At 41.1% G+C, this 24,417-nt stretch overlaps 2 protein-coding genes and 1 pseudogene across 3 annotated transcripts; all 3 read right to left on the minus strand.

The window, feature by feature from the left end:
- Positions 1-11,847: 11,847 nt before the first annotated feature.
- Positions 11,848-14,453, minus strand: LOC121761065 (root phototropism protein 3-like). 2 transcript variants are annotated; one of them, XM_042156655.1, is made up of 4 exons: positions 14,039-14,453; positions 13,888-13,957; positions 12,578-13,819; positions 11,848-12,513 (listed from the first exon to the last, which is right to left on the minus strand). In XM_042156655.1, the coding sequence occupies exons 1-4, from the start codon at positions 14,134-14,136 to the stop codon at positions 11,983-11,985; spliced, it is 1,941 nt and encodes a 646-aa protein (XP_042012589.1). In that variant the 5' UTR covers positions 14,137-14,453; the 3' UTR covers positions 11,848-11,982. The 2 variants fall into 2 exon arrangements, with proteins under 2 accessions (XP_042012589.1, XP_042012597.1); XM_042156663.1 differs by having other exon boundaries at positions 12,578-13,784; positions 14,039-14,088.
- Positions 14,454-15,271: 818 nt separating this feature from the next.
- Positions 15,272-17,187, minus strand: LOC121769627. The gene is made up of 2 exons (XM_042166420.1): positions 15,949-17,187; positions 15,272-15,818 (listed from the first exon to the last, which is right to left on the minus strand). Exons 1-2 carry the CDS (start codon positions 16,984-16,986, stop codon positions 15,426-15,428), a joined length of 1,431 nt encoding a protein of 476 aa, XP_042022354.1. The 5' UTR covers positions 16,987-17,187; the 3' UTR covers positions 15,272-15,425.
- A 493-nt stretch (positions 17,188-17,680) lies between these two features.
- Positions 17,681-19,601, minus strand: LOC121773795 (annotated as a pseudogene).
- Positions 19,602-24,417: the final 4,816 nt, after the last annotated feature.

Genomic DNA, 24,417 nt, shown 5'->3' on the forward strand with positions numbered 1-24,417 from the left:
GAAGAAGATTGGGCCTCTTTCGTTGTTTGTAGAAATTGGGCCAAACCTTTCAATTGTTTGGACTCTAAAGGTAAAAATTGAGAAAATAAGAATGGGCCTTTCTTTTTAATATTAAGGAGATTTTGGTTGGGGGCAACTCTTTAATTCCTGGACTTTAATTAAATCGTTGGGCCGATAAATAATCGTTGTGAATTATTTAATTAATTCCCGGAAGACTTTTTGAAGAATGAATAATTTGCCTAAGTATGAAATGATACTTTTTCAACGGTAAATAATTACGAAAAGTTAAGCATGCGCTTGAATAATTTTTAGAAATTATTCCGACGACATGGAAAATACGAGGAGCCAACGGAGGAAAAGAACGAGCGTAAGCGGCCGACCGGCGTCGCACGCGACGCCTTGGGCGGCCGCCGAATAACTGAAAATGAACGAAAACGGAGAAAACGAATTAAAAGATTTAATTAGAGTGCATGCATTCTAAAATGGTTTTTGTTACCGAGATTGATATGAATTTTATGTATTTTCCGAGAAGGTGGTTTGCACGCACGCTAGCTAAAAGTCAGAACGAGGAACTTTTTACGGAAATCCTAAGCTTTTGAGGTGGGCTTTATTCTTTAACGTTTATTTTAAATCAATATGTTTATGGTGTTATAAGGATGTTTCGGTAAGTATGTCATGCCGTGTTTATGTTTTGAAACTGCCTATCTGATTGTCTACTAGGATAATGTCCTACTAGACTTTGATGGTTAACGAATTCGGGTCTGACTAGGGAGTGAGTCCCTACTCGGACTAGTGCACTGATGGGGATCGTGAGCCGTCCTTTGTGGTCGGCCGGTCCAGTGATCGAGTTTGTGGCCACATTCTCGTTTCACATGATGGTTCAGATATGGTATATGATGGAGGATGATAATGATATGTGTCTGCAGACACCTTTTAAGGAATGATTTAGTGTTTCTCGGCCTTTTAAAGTAAAACCTGAGTTTCACTCAATGATGGCTTGACATATCTTAACGATGAATGTATTCCGGGCATGAGTTCACTGAGTGCATCAAGTACTCAGCCCCTGCATATGTTTTCCCTATGTGCAGGTTGAGCGTGGACGGGGGACGGGGGATGTTGAGCATTGGACAGAGACAGTATTCAATAAATGATTCGGTTGCTATTGTGTCTTCATACATAGTAGTAGCTAACTCTCAAATGCTTCCGCTATGCCAAGTTTAGGAATTTCTTTGATTTCCTTTGAATTGTCAAACTATGTCATTCACGTTATGTACCTTCGGGATTTGGAACCCTGTTGATAAATGAAATTTCATATTTCGATCGGTATGTCGTACTTCTTTGATTGTTTTCCTTTCTTCCCCGCTTCTTAATTCCCCCACTAATCACGATTCCCCGTGCTTCCTATCCTTAGGAAGCGCGGTCGTGACAGAATGGTATCAGAGCAATTTTTCTTTCCGCTCTGGACCCGAGAGTCTTATTCAGTCTTAGTCTAGACTTGTTTCGCTAGACTATAATGATAATAAATTAAAGTAATAATTGTGTATTGAAGGCTCAACATCCCGCTTCGCCACGCTCAACCAAGAATGAGGTAATATATTTTTTATGTGAAAATTTTTATGAGAAAGTTTCGGAGAAAGGACGACGAAAAAAAAAATTTTGAGAAAGAAAGAGGAGAATTTTTTTTTATAAGAAGGAAGAAGTAGAATCTTTCTGTGAGAGATTGATTTCGAGAAGAGTATTTGCTAATGTTTGAGAAAAGAACGAGTTTTGATGAGGGACGATGGATTGTTTGTTTTTACATGAAAGATGAAAGTTGATGTTCAAGTATATATATTGAGTTTTGATTCAAAACTTGTACTTCAAAGTTGAAATATTTGTGAAAAGTGTGAGTTTTGAAGAAAATGGTTGTTTTGAAAGTAGATGTGAAATGTGAAAGCACTGGGTTCTGGGAGGCAAAATGTTATGTATTATACTTGTTATTTGAGGTATGAATGACTTTAAATGTGATATTTGTTGATCTATGAGGTGGTGAAATGTGTTGTGAACTTAGAGTGCCTAAGACTAAGCTAGATGAAACATGCGCGAACCATAGTTGTAAGTTGACAATTTATCCATCGCTTTCCAGAGCGATGAAAACCAACGAGAATTTGAAAGTGTGGGGTGAATCCCTAATGTGTCAAGGCACGACGAGGCAAGGAGAGCGAGAATGCGAATGGAGGTCGGTGGACCAGTGAACTTTTGTTATTTCTTTGGAATGACGCGAAACGTTAGAGCAAGCTTAGTGTGTGAACCATTTTACTATTTTCTATCGTTTTTCGTGAACGATAAGGAAAAAAATGCGAGGAAGATTTCAAGAAGATGAGGATAGAGAAGATGAAATGAAGCTTCAAACACGAAAAAGGTGCGAGACAATAAGAACTGATGCTAAGTGATGTAGCTATGCAACGACAAGAGATCATACTCGCGATGCAAATTAATATAACATTACCTCGCATAATTTTGCTAAAAGTAGCAACACGATGGAGACGACCTTTATTGGAGGCAGAGAAGCACACGGATGATGAAAATGTTTTAAGAGAATGGTTGTTATAATATGCAAGAATATTAAGAAGATATGGCCTTTGATTGACTACAATTATTCGGTTGTAATGACGTGATGAATGTCAACTTGGAATCCACGGTTTCTTAAAACGATGTTACCATGTTCGTCCTCAGAAAGATGAGCGAGGGAGTGTGACTTTCGTAGCTAGAATGAATGATTTTAATCAACAGTACTTACTTGGATTCTAAGAAATATTTTTTTTGGAACCTTTCAATTAACGGTGAGCCCTCGTCTATTTAAGACCTTGTTCGACTCACAAATCGCAAGTAATGCCCATTATTTCTTTTCCTATATCGAGTCATGACTCACTTTCAGTTCTTAAAAATTGGTGCTGGCCTTTGTAACTTTGGACATCTTGATTAGTAGTCTTCTTTGATTCATCTTTCGTAAGGACAATATTTTGACCTTATGAGCTTTCGTTATTGAACTTCATTCCTAAAGTTGTTTGCAGTTATGACCTTCAGTATGATCACATCTCCATACATGTTTCTTCAAAGGATGGAATATTCTTCTTGGAACTTTTGTACACCTTTTTATTTCCTAACTATGAATGCGGCAAGTTCTTTCTTGCAGAGGTGAAATTTTTTTTAGCTCAGTTTTACTACATATATTGTTTCATGCTCAATGATTTTTCTTTCTGCAACACCAAGTGAAGGCTATCGTGTTCTCTTTTTCCTTAATATGTTTGATCTAGCCGTTTTTCCTAAAAAGTTCACTTCACGTTGGTTGCAAACCTGTGAATCCATTGATGTGATTTCATTATTCAATAACCTGATGTCGTCGAACCATGATCAGTGCTACATCATGACATTTGTCTATGCTTCTAAACCCTCCCACGATTGATCATCTCATGTCATGACATGTTTGAGTCATCATTCATTGATGCTGATATTTTGCACATTGATTTGACAATTGAATATCTTATTTGGCAGCCTACTATGGAATTTGAGACTTAATTCAGTTTCATCATGTTTTCATGACCTATCTCATATTCTTTCGAGCTCTCATCAGAAGTAAATTCCCAAGCTCTATGGATTTTATTTGATACCGTTTAAACCATTTAAATCTCAGAATGGATGTGTTAAGTTCAATGGCTTTAGTCCTTGATTTGTTTACAAACCAATTTTCTCAAGTTGGTGATGAGATTAAGAAGAGTCGAGCTAGAAATGTTGTTCTTGTTTTCTTGATCAATTCTGCAGCTTTTTTTGATTAAGACACTTTCAGCAGTGTTGCTACAATTTTGAAATCAGTTTATATCCAAGTAAGACTGTTTGATCAATTTTCGAGTTCTTGATACTAGAATTGGAGGAAAGAGTGAGGTTGAGCTTTTCGAATGCACACGGGGGAATAAATTTCCATAATCAGAAATGCGTAAAAGTGATACACCAACTAGAGGCAACGATATAACCACGAACACGAGGTGTTAAATTTTTTTCAGCTTTTACATACCGCTAATAGCGAGTTGCTAAGGGATCGAACATTATGCTATACCTCTAGATATTGGATCTTGAGCAACAAAATGTGGTGAAAATGCGGGCGTGACGTCTCGCCGCGCTCAACAAGAGAGAAGGTAAAATGTTTTTAAATGAGAAATGTTTATGCAAATGATGTTGGACGTGATGATGAATGGAGTATGATTGATGATAGTATGAGATGAGCAAATTTCGGGACGAAATTTCTGTTAAGGTGGGTAGAATGTAACGCCCGTACTTTTTAAGGAAGATGACGCACGTAAATCGAGGAACGGTCGAAGGAATTATATTTGGAACAACACCAAATAGTATAATTTTGCGTTGGGCGTTTTTAATCGTTGTGAAGACAAGATAACGAAATTTAATAAAGTTCCCGTGAATTTTTAATTGACGAGGGAAAATACGAAAAAATTATAATGTTTGAATTTATTTTGGACTTTCCAAAATAAATTTGAAGTCCAATTAAATACAAAATAATTGGATTCTTATTACTTTTTAAATCCACCAAATAATAGTATGTTACTAACTTGGGCTTCCAATTTATCTTTTAACCCAAACCAAAAATAAATTAATTGAGCCCACAACATAGAAGTGAATTACTTTCTTTTTCCAAGCCCAAAAGCTTTCTTCTTTCTCTTTCCCACAAGGTGGCCGACGGTTTTTCCCACTTCATGGGGGGGACTCCCCATTTCCTCCACCTTCTACCTTCCACCATCAATACCCACAAACCAAGAGTCACCACCACTCCTCAACTTATTCTCTTCTCTAACACTTCACATCCACAACTTCAAACAAGAAAAAGAGAGAGAGAGAGTGAGAGAAATCGAGAGAGAGCCGAGAGGAAGTAGGGGGAGAAAGAGTTCATTCTTGTTTTCACCATTCTTGTCCATTCACCACCAAAATCAACCATTTTTGAGGTATACTCTTTTCTAAATCTTAAAGCATGATTAAATGATAGCTTGCATATATCAATTTCATAATTCATTTCCATAACCAACTCAACCAATTAACAATCAACCAATCGAACAAGCGCCGAACACAATCGAAGATACGAAAGAACTTAACTTTATATTGAGAACGCTTGTTGCGGGTTGATTCGGGGTGGTTCGGAGTGTTTCCGGAGAAGAGGAAGCAGCCGGCAGCGGCGAGCTGCCGGTGACAGCAGCGGCTCCTCCTCGTGGCAGCAGCAACTGTCGACGGAGCAGCAGCGACGGTTGACTCCAGGCGGCGACGGAGCAGCAGTGGCGGTCAGCGGCGGCAGCGACCGCACAGCGACGGCAGTGAGCAGCGATGGCAGCACACGGCGTCCTCCCTCCTCGCTGCAGCGGCGATTTCCGCTGAGGAGTGGAGACGCCGACGAACAGCAGGCCGGTTCAGCAGCTACGGGGGCGTGTCTTCACGGCAGAGGCGGCTGCTGCGTTCTTTTTTTTTCCCGAGAGAGAGGCGGGTAGAGAGAAGATAGAGAAGAAGAAGATAAGAGGAGAGAGAGAAGTGGGGTAGGAGAGTGAAGAAGATTGGGCCTCTTTTGTTGTTTGTAGAAATTGGGCCAAACCTTTCAATTGTTTGGACTCTAAAGGTAAAAATTGAGAAAATAAGAATGGGCCTTTCTTTTTAATATTAAGGAGATTTTGGTTGGGGGCAACTCTTTAATTCCTGGACTTTAATTAAATAGTTGGGCCGATAAATAATCGTGGCGAATTATTTAATTAATTCCCGGAAGACTTTTTGAAGAATGAATAATTTACCTAAGTATGAAATGATACTTTTTCAACGGTAAATAATTACGAAAAGTTAAGCATGCGCTTGAATAATTTTTAGAAATTATTCCGACGACATGGAAAATACGAGGAGCCAACGGAGGAAAAGAACGAGCGTAAGCGGCCGACCGGCGTCGCACGCGACGCCTTGGGCGGCCGCCGAATAACTGAAAATGCACGAAAACCGAGAAAACGAATTAAAAGATTTAATTAGAGTGCATGCATTCTAAAATGGTTTTTGTTACCGAGATTGATATGAATTTTATGTATTTTCCGAGAAGGTGGTTTGCACGCACGCTAAAAGTCAGAACGAGGAACTTTTTACGGAAATCCTAAGCTTTTGAGGTGGGCTTTATTCTTTAACGTTTATTTTAAATCAATATGTTTATGGTGTTATAAGGATGTTTCTGTAAGTATGTCATGCCGTGTTTATGTTTTGAAACTGCCTATCTGATTGTCTACTAGGATAATGTCCTACTAGACTTTGATGGTTAACGAATTCGGGTCTGACTAGGGAGTGAGTCCATACTCGGACTAGTGCACTGATGGGGATCGTGAGCCGTCCTTTGTGGTCGGCCGGTCCAGTGATCGAGTTTGTGGCCACATTCTCGTTTCACATGATGGTTCAGATATGGTATATGATGGAGGATGATAATGATATGTGTCTGCAGACACCTCTTAAGGAATGATTTAGTGTTTCTCGGCCTTTTAAAGTAAAACCCGAGTTTCACTCAATGATGGCTTGACATATCTTAACGATGAATGTATTCCGGGCATGAGTTCACTGAGTGCATCAAGTACTCAGCCCCTGCATATGTTTTCCCTATGTGCAGGTTGAGCGTGGACGGGGGACGGAGGATGTTGAGCATTGGACAGAGACAGTATTCAAAAAATGATCCGGTTGCTATTGTGTCTTCATACATAGTAGTAGCTAACTCTCAAATGCTTCCGCTATGCCAAGTTTAGGAATTTCTTTGATTTCCTTTGAATTGTCAAACTATGTCATTCACGTTATGTACCTTCGGGATTTGGAACCCTGTTGATAAATGAAATTTCGTATTTCGATCGATATGTCGTACTTCTTTGATTGTTTTCCTTTCTTCCCCGCTTCTTAATTCCACCACTAGTCCCGATTCCCCGTGCTTCCTATCCTTAGGAAGCGCGGTCGTGACATTTGTATAGTCATGAATTGCGAAAGGCAGATAAAATGAAAGGCAAAGAAGTTACAGATGAAGCATTAGTGGCAAGAGGTCGTCAACAAGGCCGATCAAAGGAGAGAAGAGAAAGGTCCAAATCGAAAAGGCGAGTTGCCAAAGATGAGTGTGCTTTCTGTTATGAGAAAGGACATTGGAAGAAAGACTGCCCAAAGTTGAAGAAGAAAGAAAAGGTTTCGCAAGATGCAAATGTTGTTAAATGCAAAAATGATGCGGAGTCAGATTGTTCTTCAACATCGCATCCAGACGAGTGGATATTGGATTCAGGTTGCACCTATCATATGTGTCCCATCAGGGAGTGGTTCTTTGATTTTGAAGAACTCAATGGATGACTTGTTTACATGGGGAATGACAAACCATGTAAGACAGCCGGGATAGGCTCAATCAAGCTACGGAATCAGGATGGATCCACCAGAATTTTGAAGGATGTGCGGTACGTGCCCCAGTTGAAGAAGAATCTCATCTTATTGGGGGCCCTAGAATCTAAAGGCCTAGTTGTGATTATGCGAGATGGAATTCTTAAAGCAACTTCAGGAGCATTGGTGATGCTGAAAGGTGTGAGGAAGAACAATTTGTATTACTACCAAGGTAGTACAGTTGTTGGGATAGTAGCAACTGCAACTTCGAGTAATAGAAGGATGCAGAGGCGACGAAGCTTTGGCATTTGCGATTGGGACATGCTGGTGAGAGATCATTGCAAATTCTCGCCAAGCAAAGATTATTAAAAGGTACGAAGTCTTGCAAATTAGAGTTTTGCGAGCATTGTGTTATGGGAAAACAGCGAAGAGTGAAATTTGGCACTGCAATCCATAATACAAAGGGAATTCTGGATTACGTGCACTCAGATGTGTGGGGACCTGCCAAGACTCCGTCACTAGGAGGTATACACTATTTTGTCACTTTTGTTGATGATTTTTCCAGGAGAGTTTGGGTGTACACTATGAAGAGCAAAAATGAAGTCCTTGGGATTTTTCTGAAATGGAAAACTCAAGTTGAAAATCAGATGGGGAGGAAGATCAAGGTTCTCCGATCTGACAACGGTGGAGAATACAAGAGTGATCCTTTCCAAGATGTATGCCAGGAGTGTGGCATAGTTCGGCACTTCACAGTGAGAAATACACCACAGCAGAATGGAGTGTCAGAGCGTATGAATCGAACACTAGTGGAGAAAGTTCGTTGTATGCTGTCTAATACTGGGCTAGACAGGGAATTTTCGGCTGAGGCCATCACATACGCTCAACACATTGTCAATCGTTTGCCATGTTCTGCCATTGATGGCAAGACTCCTTTAGAGGTATGGTCCGATAAACCTGCAATTGATTATGATTCTTTGCGTATTTTTGGTTCTATTGCATATTATCATGTGAATGAATCAAAGTTGGATCCACGTGCAAAGAAGGCTTTGTTTATGGGTTTCAGTGCTGGTGTTAAAGGATATCGGTTATGGTGTTTGGAGTCTAAGAAGACGATTGTAAGTAGGGATGTTACCTTTGATGAATCTTCCATATTGAATAAGGTAAATCCAAATAGTAGTGATACTTCGCAGCAGGTGGAGTTCGAAGAAGTAGTTGTGATCCCAACTACGAACACCACAAATGACTCTCATACGGAAGAAGAAGAAGAGTCGGATGATGAAGAGGTTCCACCCCAAGAACCTTCGCAGCAATCAGAGCCAATTGCAGTCAGGCGAACGAGGCGGGAAAATAAGAAACCTGCTCGATTTGCGGATATGGTAGCATATGCGCTTCCAGTTATTGATGATGTTCCATGTATCTTTTCGAAAGCTATTGAAAGTTCAGAAAGCGATGGTTGGAAAGGTGCTTTGGAAGAAGAGATGCAATCTCTTCAGAAGAACAAGACGTGGAAGCTGATGCCATTGCCGAAAGGCAAGAAGGCAATTGGATGTAAATGGGTTTTTGCAAAGAAAGAAGGATTTCCTGACAAAGATGATGTTCGCTACAAAGTAAGATTGGTAGCTAAAGGCTACGCCCAGAAGGAGGGAATTGATTACAATGAGGTATTTTCTCCTGTTGTTAAACATTCCTCAATTAGAATTTTGTTGGCTTTGGTAGCGCAGTTGAATTTGGAGCTAGCTCAACTTGATGTGAAGACCACATTTTTACACGGTGATTTGAAGGAGGAAATCTATATGACCCAACCGGAGGGATTCAAGGTTGCTGGTAAAGAAAATTGGGTTTGCAAGTTGAACAAATCGTTGTATGGATTGAAGCAGTCTTCAAGACAGTGGTACAAACGGTTTGACAAATTTATGAAGGATCAGATGTACACAACAAGCAAATACGACCACTGTGTGTATTTGCGCAGACTTCAAGATGGTTCCTACATCTACCTACTCTTATACGTTGATGATATGTTGATAGCATCAAAGAGCCAAGTTGAAATTGACAGATTGAAGGCTCAGTTGAGTAAAGAGTTCGAGATGAAGGATTTGGGGGAAGATAAGAAGATTCTCGGCATGGAGATAACAAGAGATAGAGAAGGAGGCAAGCTTTGGTTGACACAGAAGCAGTATTTGACCAAAGTACTACAGCGTTTTGGTATAAATGATGATTCCAAACCTGTAAGTACCCCACTTGCTCCCCATTTGAAACTTAGTTCTCAGTTATCTCCAAAAACGGAAGACGAGCGAGAATATAAGGCGAAAGTTCCCTATGCTAACGCAGTTGGAAGCTTGATGTATGCAATGGTGTGTACAAGACCAGACATTTAACAGGCCGTTGGTATTGTAAGCAGATACATGCATGATCCAGGAAAGGGTCATTGGCAAGCTGTGAAATGGATTCTGCGGTATATCAAAGATACTGTAGATATTGGTTTGTTGTTTGAGCAGGATAAATCACTTGGTCATTTTGCAGTTGGATATTGTGATTCCGACTATGCTGGTGATTTGGATAAGCGAAGATCTACTACTGGCTATTTGTTCACTTTAGCGAATGCGCCAGTTAGTTGAAAGTCTACCTTGCAGTCAACGGTAGCTTTGTCTACGACAGAGGCAGAGTACATGGCCATTACTGAAGCTGTGAAGGAGGCAATTTGGCTTCATGGGTTGCTGAAAGAATTAGGAGTTGGTCAGAACAACTTGAAGTATATTCTGATAGCCAGAGTGCTATTCATTTAGCAAAGAATCAGGTCTTTCATGCAAGGACGAAGCACATTGATGTTCGCTATCATTTTGTGCGGGAAATTCTCGAAGAAGATGAAATTGTCATCCGAAAAGTTCCGACTTTGGAGAATCCTGCAGATATGTTGACCAAAGTGGTGACGAGAGCCAAGTTTGAACATTGTTTGGACTTGGTTAATATTCTGCGATTTGGAGCTGGCGCTTGACTGCGCCAATATGAAAGCACCGCGAGCGTCTGTATGGGTGGAGAAGATTGTGTTCGGTGGGATTTGAAGTTTTGTCAAGGTGGAGATTTGTTGAAGTTTGGCAAATTTTTCCATCCCACATCGGTGGGTATAGGAATTAGTTTGGGGGAGAGTTGCCTATAAAAGGAACTCTCCTGCCCCATTAGTTAATATCCCAAATTTGTATTCTCTTCTCCGTCTATATATAAGCGGGCTCTGCAGAGGGTGCTCGGAGACGTAGGCAATTTGGCCGAACTCCGTTATCAAAGTTTCGGGTGTGTTCTTTCTTTATTATTTATTTTGTTCCCCATTTATTTCTGGCTTTATTCTCTGTTGGGATATTGTATTCAATATTATTTGCGGGTTTGGTAGTAGTGTTTTGTACGGTTCTTTTGGGTGTTTTTATATTGTGATAAATACACCGACTGATAAATTCTGTTAGGAATCTGGTATTTAAGAGGGACAGTGTCCTCGCCAGTCCTTCCAAAGAATTTATTTGGAGAAGTAATTTTATCGAGTAGACCCCATTGGGTTAACTCTGAAATTATTGAATCGGTTCATTTTACTATTTGAGAAAAAATTACCCGGTTTTCTCAACAGTTACATTTGTCAAATCTAGGGAAAAAGTATAGTCACTGTATGATATGATATTGATAGATATGTGGTGCATGAATTTCGGTGTATGATTAATGTTTAAAGCGGCTATACTTTGTACTAGTTTAAATTTATAAATATTGGCAACTTGTTACATCGATTAGTTGTGTTCCCACTTTCTGTCTCATACTCCCTCCGTTCCATAGTAATGGAGGCATTTCTTTTCGGCACGGAGCTTAAGAAAATTGTGTTAGATGAGTTAAGTAAAGGGAGAATAAAATGAAAAATAAAAAATGTAGAGAGATGAAGAGAGAGTAAAGTAGGTGTGGAGAAATGTATTGACTTTTACTAAAAATGAAAATAACTCTATTACTATGGAACGTACCAAAATGACAAAATGACTCTATTACTATAGAACGGATGGAGTACTGTATAAGAAAGTCTTCTCAGAGTCTGATCTAGTGTCTATTTATTCATGGATGTGTCTATATTAGTGTGTTTCTGGACATGATTTGAGTGGGGTGTCTCATCATGCTTGTGATGTGAATTGAGCTGAGAAATGGTATTGCAACCACCATTGAATATCCACTTTCTTACCAAATGGAGTATGTAATTTGTGCAATTTTTTCACATCTACATCTTCAACTCTATAGGATTTTGTGCACTATGCAGTTGTGTTACTGTTAAGGAATATTCTTGTTTCCATATTTAGGCTGGAGGGTTGTTCTTCATATATAGCATGGTTGGATTGAAAAATTGTACTTTGTGGGCATGGTTTTCAAGAATCAGTTTGCAGAACACAAACTATATATACAGGAGGACTACTGTGTGACAGTTTGATCTATTGAACTAGTTGAATTGCTATTAACCACTTTCTTCTTTACTAAAAGTTTCGAATAACAACGAAAATCATGTCAATATTGCATCTCTAAAAAGAAAACACATATAGAAACAACAACAACGACGACAATAGGAATTCAAGAAATAGAGTTTCTCCATCTTCTAGGAGTCTTTCTAGTGTGCTCTGCAGTTGGCAGCTGGATTCCGTTGTCATTGGCGTCTGTCATCTTAGTGAGCTTGCTGAGTCTCTTCCATCCGGATGTCCATGCCGACGTCTGCTTGGGCTTGGCCAGCTTGTTGAAATCGCGCTGCAGCGTCTCCATGTCATTCTGCAGCTCCAAATACTTGGTCTTGACAGTCTCCAGGTCGAACTTGAGAGTGTTGATATCCTTCTTTGCCGTTGTCCATCCTTCTTGGAATGATTGAGGAGTTCCCTCCAGCAACGTCTTCCGGTTTGGCACCATGGGCTGGTACTGTGACTCCCCCCCTTCTTTTAACGCAACCGCGTTGCTTATCTTAACCTGCTCAGAGAAGAGGACCTGCACCACCACTCTCAGAGGGAGGCGCTCATTCTGTGCAGCGTGCATACACGCATCAACGGACAGCTTCTGGCACTCCATCACTCGGCACAGCCTCTTCCTCTCGTGCTCTGTCAGCGTCGGATGCGCCTACATATCCAGTTCACAAATATAAATGACAGCAACAAGCGGGACTATTACCGAATAATGTTACCTTAAGATAAGAATCAACAGCTCTATAGAGTCCATCATCACAGCTTCTTGCTGATTCAGGCAAGGCCTCAGCAAGAACCTGGAACTTGGTGAGGGACAGGTTCCTGTCCCTCGCCACCTCAGTGAGGTAGCTGTCAACGAGCCTCGCCACCCTCATCTTGGCATTGAGATTGTTGCTCCCTCTCTGAGCATAGTCGTATGTCTTGGTGTCCGGTCTCATGGGGCTCGACTGCTCCTGCACAAGAAAATGCTCAAGAAGCCTCTGAACCAGATCAACATCGTATATAGTCTCCTTGGTGTTGTAGCAAGGGATGAGGAGATCCGACAATGTTGCTTGTTCCAACTGCATCCCAACGCGCTTCTCCAGCTCCGTCACCAGAGCCGGAGCCACATTCAGCATGTTAGCCATCCTCAGCAGCCTCAGCAGGAAACTGCACGAAACGCAGTCTCTCTGCTGAGGGATGATGCTGACTAAGCTCTCCACGATCATTCTCTGATCCTTAGCCTGGACAGTGGCCAGGATCTCCTGATTCCCGGCCACAATCACGTGCAGGCCGCCTTTCCAGGTGCCGCTGCTGATGCTATAAGGCTCGTCCTCAGGCGAAGTCACTGAGGCCGCGCCGTCCTTCACCAGACTCGGCAGCCATTTGCTAGCGTAGTGGATTATGGCAGCTCCGATGAGCTCAGGTACCATCCCCTTCACCCTGATCGCCGTCACGACGCGGACGAAGTGATCGATGCGGAGAATGGAGACGTCCTCGAACCACCAATCCGGCGGCACAGGGGCGCTTCGGCTGGGGCTCGACGATGATCTCGGCTTCCCGGTGTACTGCCACCGGATTCCCTTGGGATTGGCACAGGCTTTCCAGGCGATGGACTCGCTGCACCTCCTCACAATTTGGAGATTCTCAGCCCAGGGAGACAGATTCTCGCAGCTTTTTAATACTACTATGGAATCTCTCCAAGAGGATAGGACCACGTAGCTTAGAAAGGCTTCGGTTTTGAATACAAGGTTTCCTTCCTCCAAATCCTCCGTCATTTCTAGATACTCCGCCGCGCATCTCAGGCCGGAGATGTTGGTGGCCGTTAAATCGACGGCGATGCCGTAGCAGAACTTGGCCGCCAGCTCGAAGGCGTCGGGGCCGCCGGGGAGATCGTCGAAGGATATCTTGTTTATCTCGGCGGCGTCGCGGGACTCGTAGATGAGTCTGTTCAATTTGGCACATCGCGAGAGAAGAGGATACTAGAAATTGCGAACGATGAATTAAAAATTAAAAGTAGAAAGGAAACTAATGTAATTGAAGTAACTACCTTGTGTAAATGGAAGCTGATATCGCCTATCTGAACAGAGAAGTCGCTGGGGATATCAGTGGAAACATACCTACATATGAATTAAAGATTCAATTTTTATAAGACGAGCTGTCATAAAAAGGTGAAAGATGATGAAAAAATGATTGGTTACCATGAGTGGCCTCTTTGGTGGAAGCCATCGGTGTGAAGGGCATTTTTGGTGGTTGAGAGAGGATAATCTCGGGCGGCTGCGGATTCGGACTCCCACATGATCGGATTAAGAGTAGACACAGAAGAGAAAGTAGGTTTAATGGTAGAGGAGGTGATGATTAAGAGGAATAATTCCACATGGGGAAGAGATGTGTCATCGGATAATTGTCGGGTTTGTCGCGTATTTTCAAGGATTATGGGCAGCTGTTTTTGGATTTTTCACTAATTTTGATAATCAGGGCAGAGGGTAAGTTTCATATACTTTCTTCCCATTCGCCTCTGTGCGTGTGTCAAGACGAACATTCAATTGAATTTTGTGGATAGAGTTGATCAGTGTGCAGAACATTCTTCAGTAGCAATAAGAGATGATGATGCTGAGAGTTAAAGCAGTAGGTGCATTATATTAATGAAGGTTGACGTCTTCATTTTTTTTGTTATTTTGTTTTTGTTTTTTGGTTTTCATACGTCTAGGGAAAACATATGCATGTGTTCCAATTTCGGGGGAACAAACGGCTTTGCCCTGTCATATTCTTGAGGGACCCGTAATGTTTTTTACTAGGTACTTGTAGTATGATCTTGCTAGGTTTTATGTATTCTAAAATGAAGTTAAATTCGTAATGATCAAATAGATGGTAAAAATAATAGTTAGCCATCAATTTATATTTAATGTATAGTATTTCCGATCTTTGAAAATATTGAAATTTTTTAAATAAACTAATTTTTATAAACAATTGATATAAGATAGAACGAAAGATAGGTACAATTAGAAAGATGAAAAGAAAAGGTTATGGAAGTAACGTTAGTGGTTATGTGATCATAGTATTAGTGGTGTTTTAATAGTATAAATTGTAAATAAATTAATGTTTAGGTAATATGTACTATGTTTACGGTATTTTTTGAAAACGCTCAAGTTTCCAGTACTTTTGAGATGCTACAAACAAAATCTTCCATAAGTTGGTGTATTTGTTGACCACAATCAAAATTCGTTTAGTATTTACAACATGATAAGTTCATCCTGTAAACTGCACGGAACTAGATGACGTAGACATCTCGATCGCCACGCAGGATTAATTTCGCCATAAAATTTAATTATGATAAATTTATTACGAGTTCAAAGTTAGTGTATTTTCTCATCATATTTTCCAAACCGTGGCTTGCTATTTTTCTATTTGGCACAAATTCATTTACACCCATCAATCAAAAATTGGCAATTTGAAGAAACTATAACATCCGTGATAGGATACCAGATAGAAAGAAGAAAATTGTTATTATCATCTGAATTTAAAACTCATTAAAATTATTAGCAAAAAAGCTAAAAATAAAAAAAAAAAAAAAAAGATTTGGGAAAATTAGTGGCAACCACATAGGCCAGCTGCAGGTTTTAATGCAGAAGGATCCTGAAGTGCCTTCCTAGTGATGACATCCTTGATAACACTGCTTCCCCATTGTGAAAAATATGTGTGGTTATGTCCGATCTTGGCGTCCTTGAAAAGGGACATGCAGCGGGCTTCGTCGTTGGGGAAGGGGCAGGGATCTCCGACTGGGTCCCGCCACGCCCCCTCGTGCTTCATGCCGGACCAGCTGGCCAGCCAGTGGTACACGTACTGCCCCACCCCGGCCATCTCCTTCCATCCCTTTGGAAACAACTCCATCACGCTGCCGTTCCGATCCATCAGGATCATGTTTGACAGCTGCGCCCCGTGCGCCGATATCACCACGTCTGTCCCACTCATCAACTTCACCTGCAGTGCACACGTTACCCATGTACATATATTCGTCTCTAAAACCATGAATTTTAGCCAAATTTTTATATTTTCCACTTAACTTTAAAAATGATCTAGAATTATCACAAGTTTTACATTTTGTACCCACCTGTTCACAGAAGGTGAGATTGTGTGGATAGGCTACCGTCAGACGGCATCCCGGAACCCGGCGGCACTCCTCCTCAAAGATCCCGACGACCGCCGATGCGTTCCGGAAAGACCTCGTCCCGTCCCTCATCAGCATGGTGACTCCTACCTTGATCCCCCCATCACGCCCTCCAACTTGACAATACAACCTCGCCCTGCACCTCATCAGATCATACACCTGCATCCTCTTCTCCGACGACATCCCACCTTCATTATGCCGCATCACCACCGCCTTCTCGAAGCAAACCGGAGCATCATCATCATCACCACCACTGCCAAAATCCTCGATCTTAACGGCTCCCCCGAACGTGGCCTCCAGGAGCGTGGACACCCACGGCGCCATGCTCGTACGCAGCTCGCCCCAGTGGTACAAGATCCAGCGCTCAGGCGCCGCGCACTGGCTCTTGACGTGCCACGCCACGAACGACATCATGGAAGACAGGCCGTGCCAGATGTTGTGGTAGTCGTAGTGGTTGTACGACACGAACGTGATGCCTGCCTTCAGTGTGGCGTTCTGAGGCAGGGCGTCAGGCCAGGCAAGGGCATATGAGTTCCAGGAGCCGTCGTGCCTGTCCCGGCCGCGGAGGCAGAGGAGTCTGCCTCCCGTGGCCTCAACAGGGTGCTGCTGGTACTGGACCTCGCCTTGCTCCTGCATGTCGTATAAGGAGCTCATGAACCACGTGTGGCCTTTCATGGCCTCGCCTGTGTATCTGAGGTCCTTGAGAGGGAGGAAAGTGACCGCCTGTCGGAGTCTGTCAGCCATCCCCTCCCGCGTATCGTGGGAAGTGGTGAGGCATGAGTTGTTGAGAATTTTGTCCCAGCGAGCCCATGGGGAAGCAGAGGAGGTCTGCTGGATTTGCCAGACGACGAGAAAGAGGACGAAGACGGCGAGGGCATGGATTAGGAGCTTTGATGAAGAAAGGGAGCAGCCTGATGAAAAAGACTGATTATTCGATTTCTGGGGAGAGCTTCGAGTAGCCTTCTTCTCGGGCCTGTCCATAGCTCAAATTCAAGCTTCTTGACATTGAAGCCTATGATTTCAATATAGGCTGCAGATTTCAAGAAGGGAGTGTTACTTAAGGATCTGGAAATCCCACATTTCTTTAATTTACGGTTAACTTTATGTACAAAATGGAGTAAGTCGCGTGACCTACTTATTTTCTGCCTTAAATTTGTAATTTGCCATAACTGATTACACTAAATGCTGCCGCTACTTACTATTTTATGAGATACAGCATATGCAATAGAAGCAACCCCACATGCAACTTTTCGCTTACTAGACGCAATCGCTAAATATAATTTTACCATTCTTCAGTCACCTTTACTGAAAAAACACGAAAAGTTTATAAGAGTATTTCAGATATCCTATTTTTTAAGAACCGAAAGGGCTCCAGGTTTCTGCAAAATCAAGTAGAGATTAGCTTTTCAAATTCCAGATTTGGCTTCAGCCAACCTCAACGATTGATATATATATGCATAATATTCAGATATAAAAAATGCAAGGCTCACCAGAACTCAATAAGAATTTACAGAATTCTAGCTACCCGATGATCATTCCTTGTTATCCGTAGTGTATGTACAAGAGAAATTGTGTCACTAGTCTTCAACCATGAGGGATATCCATCTTGTCAGCAAGTTATTTCATCCCAGCAACAGTTAAAACTCCGAGACATGTCAGCAGTGAAGGGAGATGATCAGAATGCTGTACAGAGGTAGGTTACTGGTTTTCAAGTTAGAGGAACATTCTTGTTGGATTGGCATAGAGGGGCTGCAGATCCTGCTATACGAAAACGTGAAATAGCCACAGCTAGTATGTCGACCAACCCACCATCTTCTTCCTCAGGCCAACAACTAGATACTAAAGTTGGGGCAGAGTCATCAATGAGGCTGTCCTCGTATACATTCCTTTCCCTCTCTTTTTGACTCTGGCCCATGAGTAACAGTTAGCTTCTGCCTTGATGTCAATCTTACTAAGTTCTTTGGATCAAGAGTTGGTGTCTTTAACAATGGTTCAGTATAGAAAGAAATCCATGGATGTCCTGGAGAAGCAAATATCAAGAAATTAAGGCTAGGGTTGGCGAGAATAATATCATACAGTATGTTGAACTAAATCGTCTAAGGCCAAAACTTGCAATCCATTTAGATGCAATTTGTTTCAAGTAAAATCAGTTACATTCAGCTCCAAACTACAATCAACACATGGGTCATTCTAAAAGAGGTTTGGCATTCGATGCATGAATACTACATAAAAAGATTGGTGGATTTAAAAGTAATAAAAAGCTGCAGTCTGCAGATTCAGATACTATTTGTTTTCAATATGAGGTATAAAATTATACTATCCTGACTTTCACCGGCTGTAAGGAGGTGAACATAAAAAAATTTGGAGAATTTTACGAAAATAATAGATGACCCCATATTCTCCAAATGTCAACTAAAATGCAATATTGTAATATGAAGTCTTTCAGTAGAATACACACAAAATATATAGGAAAAGAATACTATTATAGACTGCTCAGTAGTAGTCTAGTGCTTGAGAACACAAATGATATCGATAAATAACCCATCTTATCTGAAATAGAGACATGAATTACCAAGCAACTTGTTGTGGACATATCAATATCTCACAATTAAGTTTCATCTGCTAAAATTGTAGAAGTGCCGGCCAGCATAAGATGACTAATTTATTCTCTCTTAGAAAACCAAAAGGCAAAAGATGACCCAACCTCCCATCTGATCCTAAAAATGTAGCCTAAGAAATTGGGTTGTTTGGTCAAACCCAAGCTATGTTGTTCGGCCACAATAATAAAAAGAGCTTATAAGCCAAACTGGTGAAAAGGGGGAGGTGAAATCGAACTGACCCAAAACATGAGAAGGTGGTTGACAATCTTTGAGCTAAAGTGTGAGATTTAAGCCTCTAGAGTCAATCTGTTTGGACTGAATCAAATTTAGGGCACCAGTAGATCACAACTCACTATTTTCAAAATTAGCTCCAAATATATATTCTAAAGATAGCTGCTTTGCCAGAGCTGGCAAAGTCCATAGGGACTGGCCAAGTACCGCGCATGTATTCTGCACATGCACAGAATTTTCAGGTGCATGAGATGCATACACAGATAACGATGTCATATCTTTTGACCACAAAATTATTATTTTTGATAAGAACATCAACAGATGACATTAAATCATCTCTCAGTAAAGCAAATAATAGCATAGAACTTACTTAAAACCCCATCAGCTGTAAGCCTCGTTGAGGTATTCCTTGTCAGCATCTTCGATAGCAGATCACAAGCAGGCACCACCTACAAAATCTAATTTCTCTTTGTTGATAGCCTCAAACACGGTGTCCAAAGAATCCCCTTGAAATGGAAGCACACCAACCAAAAGTGCATGGAGAAGGATGCCGGCACTCCAAATGTCCCCTTTCTCTGAATAATTGCCAACCAAAAGTTCAGGAGCAACATAAGCAGGACTTCCAGCAATACCAGTCAGGCGTTGACCTGCAGCATAACGAAACTAGGGCGTAAGCATCAGTATATTCATTTCAATATTAAAGTATGTATCCAGGCATCCCCAACATGAACTGTTCTTCTTAACTACAGTATCATTTTGTAGCATTTCTCCTGCTGAGTATCACCCCACTCCAAACACAGGTAAATAGGTTTCAGTATACTACTCTAAAGAACACCCGTAGGTAATCCAACATATGATTAAGTTACAATCACAAGGTACATTAAAATTTTCCAGGACAATACACTCATATACTCCTGCAGTCCTGTCACCCTGTTAAGAACCCACATCAAACAAGCAACATAACAAATATAATTGCACCATCAGATTGTCCTGGGAGAAGCAGAATTTGTTAGAAAAAATGGGAAGAAATTCCCAAGCCGTGTACAGGCGGTACTCTAACTATTACAATCGAAAGGAAACTTGCAGCAAATAGAGGAATGAAAATTACAACGAAAATAAAGCAAACCAAATTTATAAGTCGAGTCGAGGAAAGCCCTCTTTCCGCAAGACAAATTACGCCCCGGCTAGTGCTCACAGAATGACGTATTGCCCCCAAAGATAAAACGACTTCCTCCTAGCGTGTAGAAGCACCTCAAACCCGCTAGGCACCGGCGAACTTGATGGAGTTCCGAGAATCGAGCTAGACAATGCTCCTAAGATGCATACTATGATGTAGAGACTAGAGAGTAGAGAGAATATTTTGGGGTGGTGTTGGTGTGTCTTCTACTTCAAGATCAAAGCCTATTTATAGGCTAGAAAAACAAGTGAAAGGTCTTGCAATCAAGACAAGACATAAAGAAAATGGGGTTGAAAGGCCAAAGGACTTAGCCACATGAAAGGCCAAAAGCCTCTCTTTTTCCCCACATTTCCCATGTTTTTCCTACAATCCCCCACATTGGTTAGAGCACTGCAAGCTCAAACCAACACAAGACGTGTATGCATGCATGCAGACTCTTTGCTCAATTCTCGAGAAATAATATTGCATTTGGAATAGTAGCTTGGGGCTTTGAACTTTCCATAGTCAACACTATCGGGCATACCGGCGGCCTGGTGGACGTGATGCCTTGAACCATTCCTCCTTGGTGTATACCGAGACAATAATATTGACACAATATTATTTACAAACTCATCAGTTCTCACGTTTGTGTCCTTTACTGGCCATGGAACACCACTTTGGATTCATAAGTGATTCACATATTGAAGCGGCCCACACTTCTTCACTTACATAGGTGATTATTTTCCAGGTATCCTGCAATACCCACCTCCTCGAGGTTTCTAAGAATCATTAAAAGTCAAAACTTAGCCTTTTACCACATGCAGGTTACAACACCCAATGCTTTCTAAAGAATGGACGAAGATTAAAAATCTTCCGAGTGTTACAACTAGATTCATATAGCTTCGTTTTCCCATTGAACCAAGCCCATGGGATCTCCAATCGTATGGTTGGGTTACCACTATAATCATCTTTTAAGATGTGGTTTTCAGTCCCATTCCTTTTAGCAATTTATGCATTTGATCACGGTTTAAACCTTTTGTTAAAGGATCCGCTAAGTTATCAACTGACCTTACATAGTCAACTGTGATAACACCACTTGTGATCAATTGCCTGACGGTATTATGTCGCCGACGAATATGTCGAGACTTACCGTTGTATAAGCCACTATGTGCTCTCCCTATAGCTGCTTGGCTATCACAGTATATCACTACTGTCGGCACTGGCTTCTTCCAACATGGAATACATTCTAGGAAATTTCTGAGCCACTCGGCTTCTTCCCCTGCTTTATCCAATGCGATAAACTCAGATTCCATGGTGGAACGAGCAATACACGTCTGTTTCGTTGATTTCCACGAAACGGCACCACCCCCCACAGTGAACACATAACCACTCGTCGAGAACGAGTCTTTTGAATCAGAGATCCAATTTGCATCACAGTACCCTTCAAGTACTTGGGGATATCTTGTGTACTGCAGCTCAAAGTTAAGAGTATACTTCAAGTATCTCAAAACCCTACGCAGAGCTTTCCAATGTTCCTTTCTTGGGTTGCTCGTAAATCGGCTCAGCTTATTCACCGTACACGCAAGATCTGGTCGGGTGCAGTTTGTGATAAACATTAAACTCCCTATGATCCTTGCATATTCTTCTTGAGCTACAGGCTCACCCGTGTGCTTACTCAAATGCACGTTGGGTTCCAATGGAGTCTTAGCTGGCTCACAATCGAATGAGTGAAATTTCTTTAGCACTTTCTCAATATAATGAGATTGTGTCAGAGCAATTCCCTCATGATTCCTTTTAATTTTGATTCCGAGAATCACATCAGCTAAACTCATATCTTTCATGTCAAAATTTCTCTTCAACATGTTTTTGGTTTCATTGATAATGGCACTATTGCTGCCCGTAATCAACATTTCATCTACATAAAGACACACAATAATGAAACCGTTATCTGTGTTCTTAATGTAAACACACTTATCGCACTTATTGATAGTGAAACCATTTGCCAACATCACGTTGTTAAATTTTAAATGCCATTGTAATGATGCTTGCTTCAACCCATATAATGACTTTACCATTTTGCATACTTTACGCTCTTGCCCAGGCACAACAAACCCTTTGGGTTGTTCCATATATATTTCTTCTTCCAGATCACCATTCAGAAACGCAGTTTTCACATCCATTTGGTGAATCTCAAGATTGTGCAAAGCAGCAATCGCAAGAAGCACCCGAATAGAAGTGATTCTCGTAACAGGTGAATAGGTATCAAAAAAGTCATGCCATTCTTTCTGCTTAAAGCCTTGGACAACTAGGCGAGCTTTGTACTTATCTATAGTACCATCGGGCTTATATTTCCTTTTTAGAATCCACTTGCACCCTAAAGTCTTACAGCCTTCAGGCAAGTCTACTAACACCCAGGTGTTATTTCTCATGATGGATTCAATCTCACTGTTGATAGCTTCTTGCCACCACGCTGCGTCTGGGCCAGACAAAGCTTCCGCCACTGACTTTGGTTCGTCATCCAACATAAAAGTTATGAAGTCGGGACCAAATGTCTTAGCAACTTTAACTCTTTTACCACGTCTTGGTTCAACATCCTCAGGACTTGACCTCGTCCTTTTTGGAGGATTAGAACTAGTGGATTCATCCATCATTCTTTCACTAGAACGATCCTCTTGCCTCTTACAAGGGTAAACATTCTCAAAGAATATAGCATTCCTTGACTCAATCGTTGTTCCTTCAGCCATGCCAGGCACAGCTGACCTATGGACTAGGAAACGATAGGCACTACTATTAAGTGCATGGCCAATAAAGATGCAATCGACTGTTTTAGGGCCTATTGCAACTTGTTTCGGAGGTGGCACTTCTACCTTCGCTAAACACCCCCACACTTTGAGGTATGAATACGAAGGTTTCTTCCCTTTCCACAACTCATAAGGAGTTACATCCCTATTTTTTTTGTGGAATTTTGTTCAGGATATGATTCGCTGTTAACACAGCCTCCCCCCACATGTTCTGGGGGTAATCCTGAATTAATCAACAAAGCATTCATTATCTCTTTTAGTGTTCGATTTTTACGTTCAGCAACACCATTTGATTGAGGAGAATATGGAGCTGTGGTTTGGTGAATTATACCACTTGCATGACATAATTCTGCAAACGGAGCTACATACTCACCACCTCTATCACTTCGAACACACTTAATTCGACAATTAAGTTGATTTTCGGCTTCATTTTTGAAGTCTTTAAACGCTTCAATTGCCTCATCTTTACTTCTTAATAAGTAAAGGTAACAATACCTTGTGCAATCATCTATAAATGTGATGAAGTACTTTTTACCACCTCTTGTTTGCACAAATTTCAAATCACATACGTCTGTATGGATCAATTCAAGAGGTTTTGTGCTTCGCTCTACCGAATGGAACGGCAGTTTAGCCATTTTGGCTTCAACACACACTTCACATCTTTCTTGTGAGTTAAACTTATCTACTTTTAGTAAATTAAGATTTACTAATCTTTTTATAGCATTTAGATTTACATGTCCCAATCTATTGTGCCATAAGTCAGAGCTTTCAAGCAAATAAGAGGATGTGTCATTTTCCTTATTGCTTATTCCTTTTCCACGGTGAATGACCGTAACATTCAGCTCAAAAAGCCCATTCACTAGGTGACCTTCACCTATGAACTTTTCATACTTGGTCAATATAACCTTTTCACACTCAAATTCTAGTGAAAATCCATGATTTACTAGAAGTGAGCCTGACACCAAATTATTTCGGATGTCTGGGACATGCAGTACATCCCTAAGGGTAAGAACTTTTCCAGATCCTAATTTTAGGAACACATTACCCACACCAACCACCTTAGAAGATGCTTGGTTTCCCATACGTACTTTTCTACCTCCAACAGATTTGTAGGTAGAAAAAACGCTTCTTTCGGAGCACACATGACATGTGGCACCTGTATCAACAAACCATTCATTTGGATTGTTACCATGGTTCACATCGGAGACCATTGCGATCACCTCGTGATCTTTGTTGTTTATAACAACACGTTCAAATAATTTGCACAATATTGTCTCCAACAATAAGTACACAATTATATTGAACCATATGTGCATTGGTATATTCAACAACCCATGCATCCCAATTATTACTACCAAGTCAAAATTGGTCTTGCTTGTCAACTGACAAACGATAAACACAATTCTCAAGAGAATAGATCTCAAGGAATTAACCATTTCGTAGCTCATGAACATTGGTACTGTTCGTTTCTTCATTCCAGCTTTGGTGCTCATGTTTCCTCCAACTTCAATTGGTATAATCCTGTCTTAGAAGAGTACACTAATTTGTCTTGCGATTGTTAGAAATAATGGGAAGAAATTCCCAAGCCGTGTACAGGCGGTACTCTAACTATTACAATCGAAAG

Source organism: Salvia splendens, chromosome 2, assembly GCF_004379255.2.
Source record: "Salvia splendens isolate huo1 chromosome 2, SspV2, whole genome shotgun sequence".
In the NCBI taxonomy this organism is placed as follows: domain Eukaryota; kingdom Viridiplantae; phylum Streptophyta; class Magnoliopsida; order Lamiales; family Lamiaceae; genus Salvia; species Salvia splendens.

Bases quoted from the DNA above. Each gene is read 5' to 3' on its own strand.
- LOC121761065 (XM_042156655.1), bottom strand. From the start codon at position 14,136: ATGTGGGAGTCCGAATCCGCAGCCGCCCGAGATTATCCTCTCTCAACC. The intron at 13,958-14,038 runs GTAACCAATCAT...ATTCATATGTAG, and splicing joins CACCAAAGAGGCCACTCATG to GTATGTTTCCACTGATATCC. The intron at 12,514-12,577 runs GTAACATTATTC...CTGGATATGTAG, and splicing joins CTGTTGATTCTTATCTTAAG to GCGCATCCGACGCTGACAGA.
- LOC121769627 (XM_042166420.1), bottom strand. From the start codon at position 16,986: ATGGACAGGCCCGAGAAGAAGGCTACTCGAAGCTCTCCCCAGAAATCG. The intron at 15,819-15,948 runs GTGGGTACAAAA...TGTGCACTGCAG, and splicing joins ATCTCACCTTCTGTGAACAG to GTGAAGTTGATGAGTGGGAC.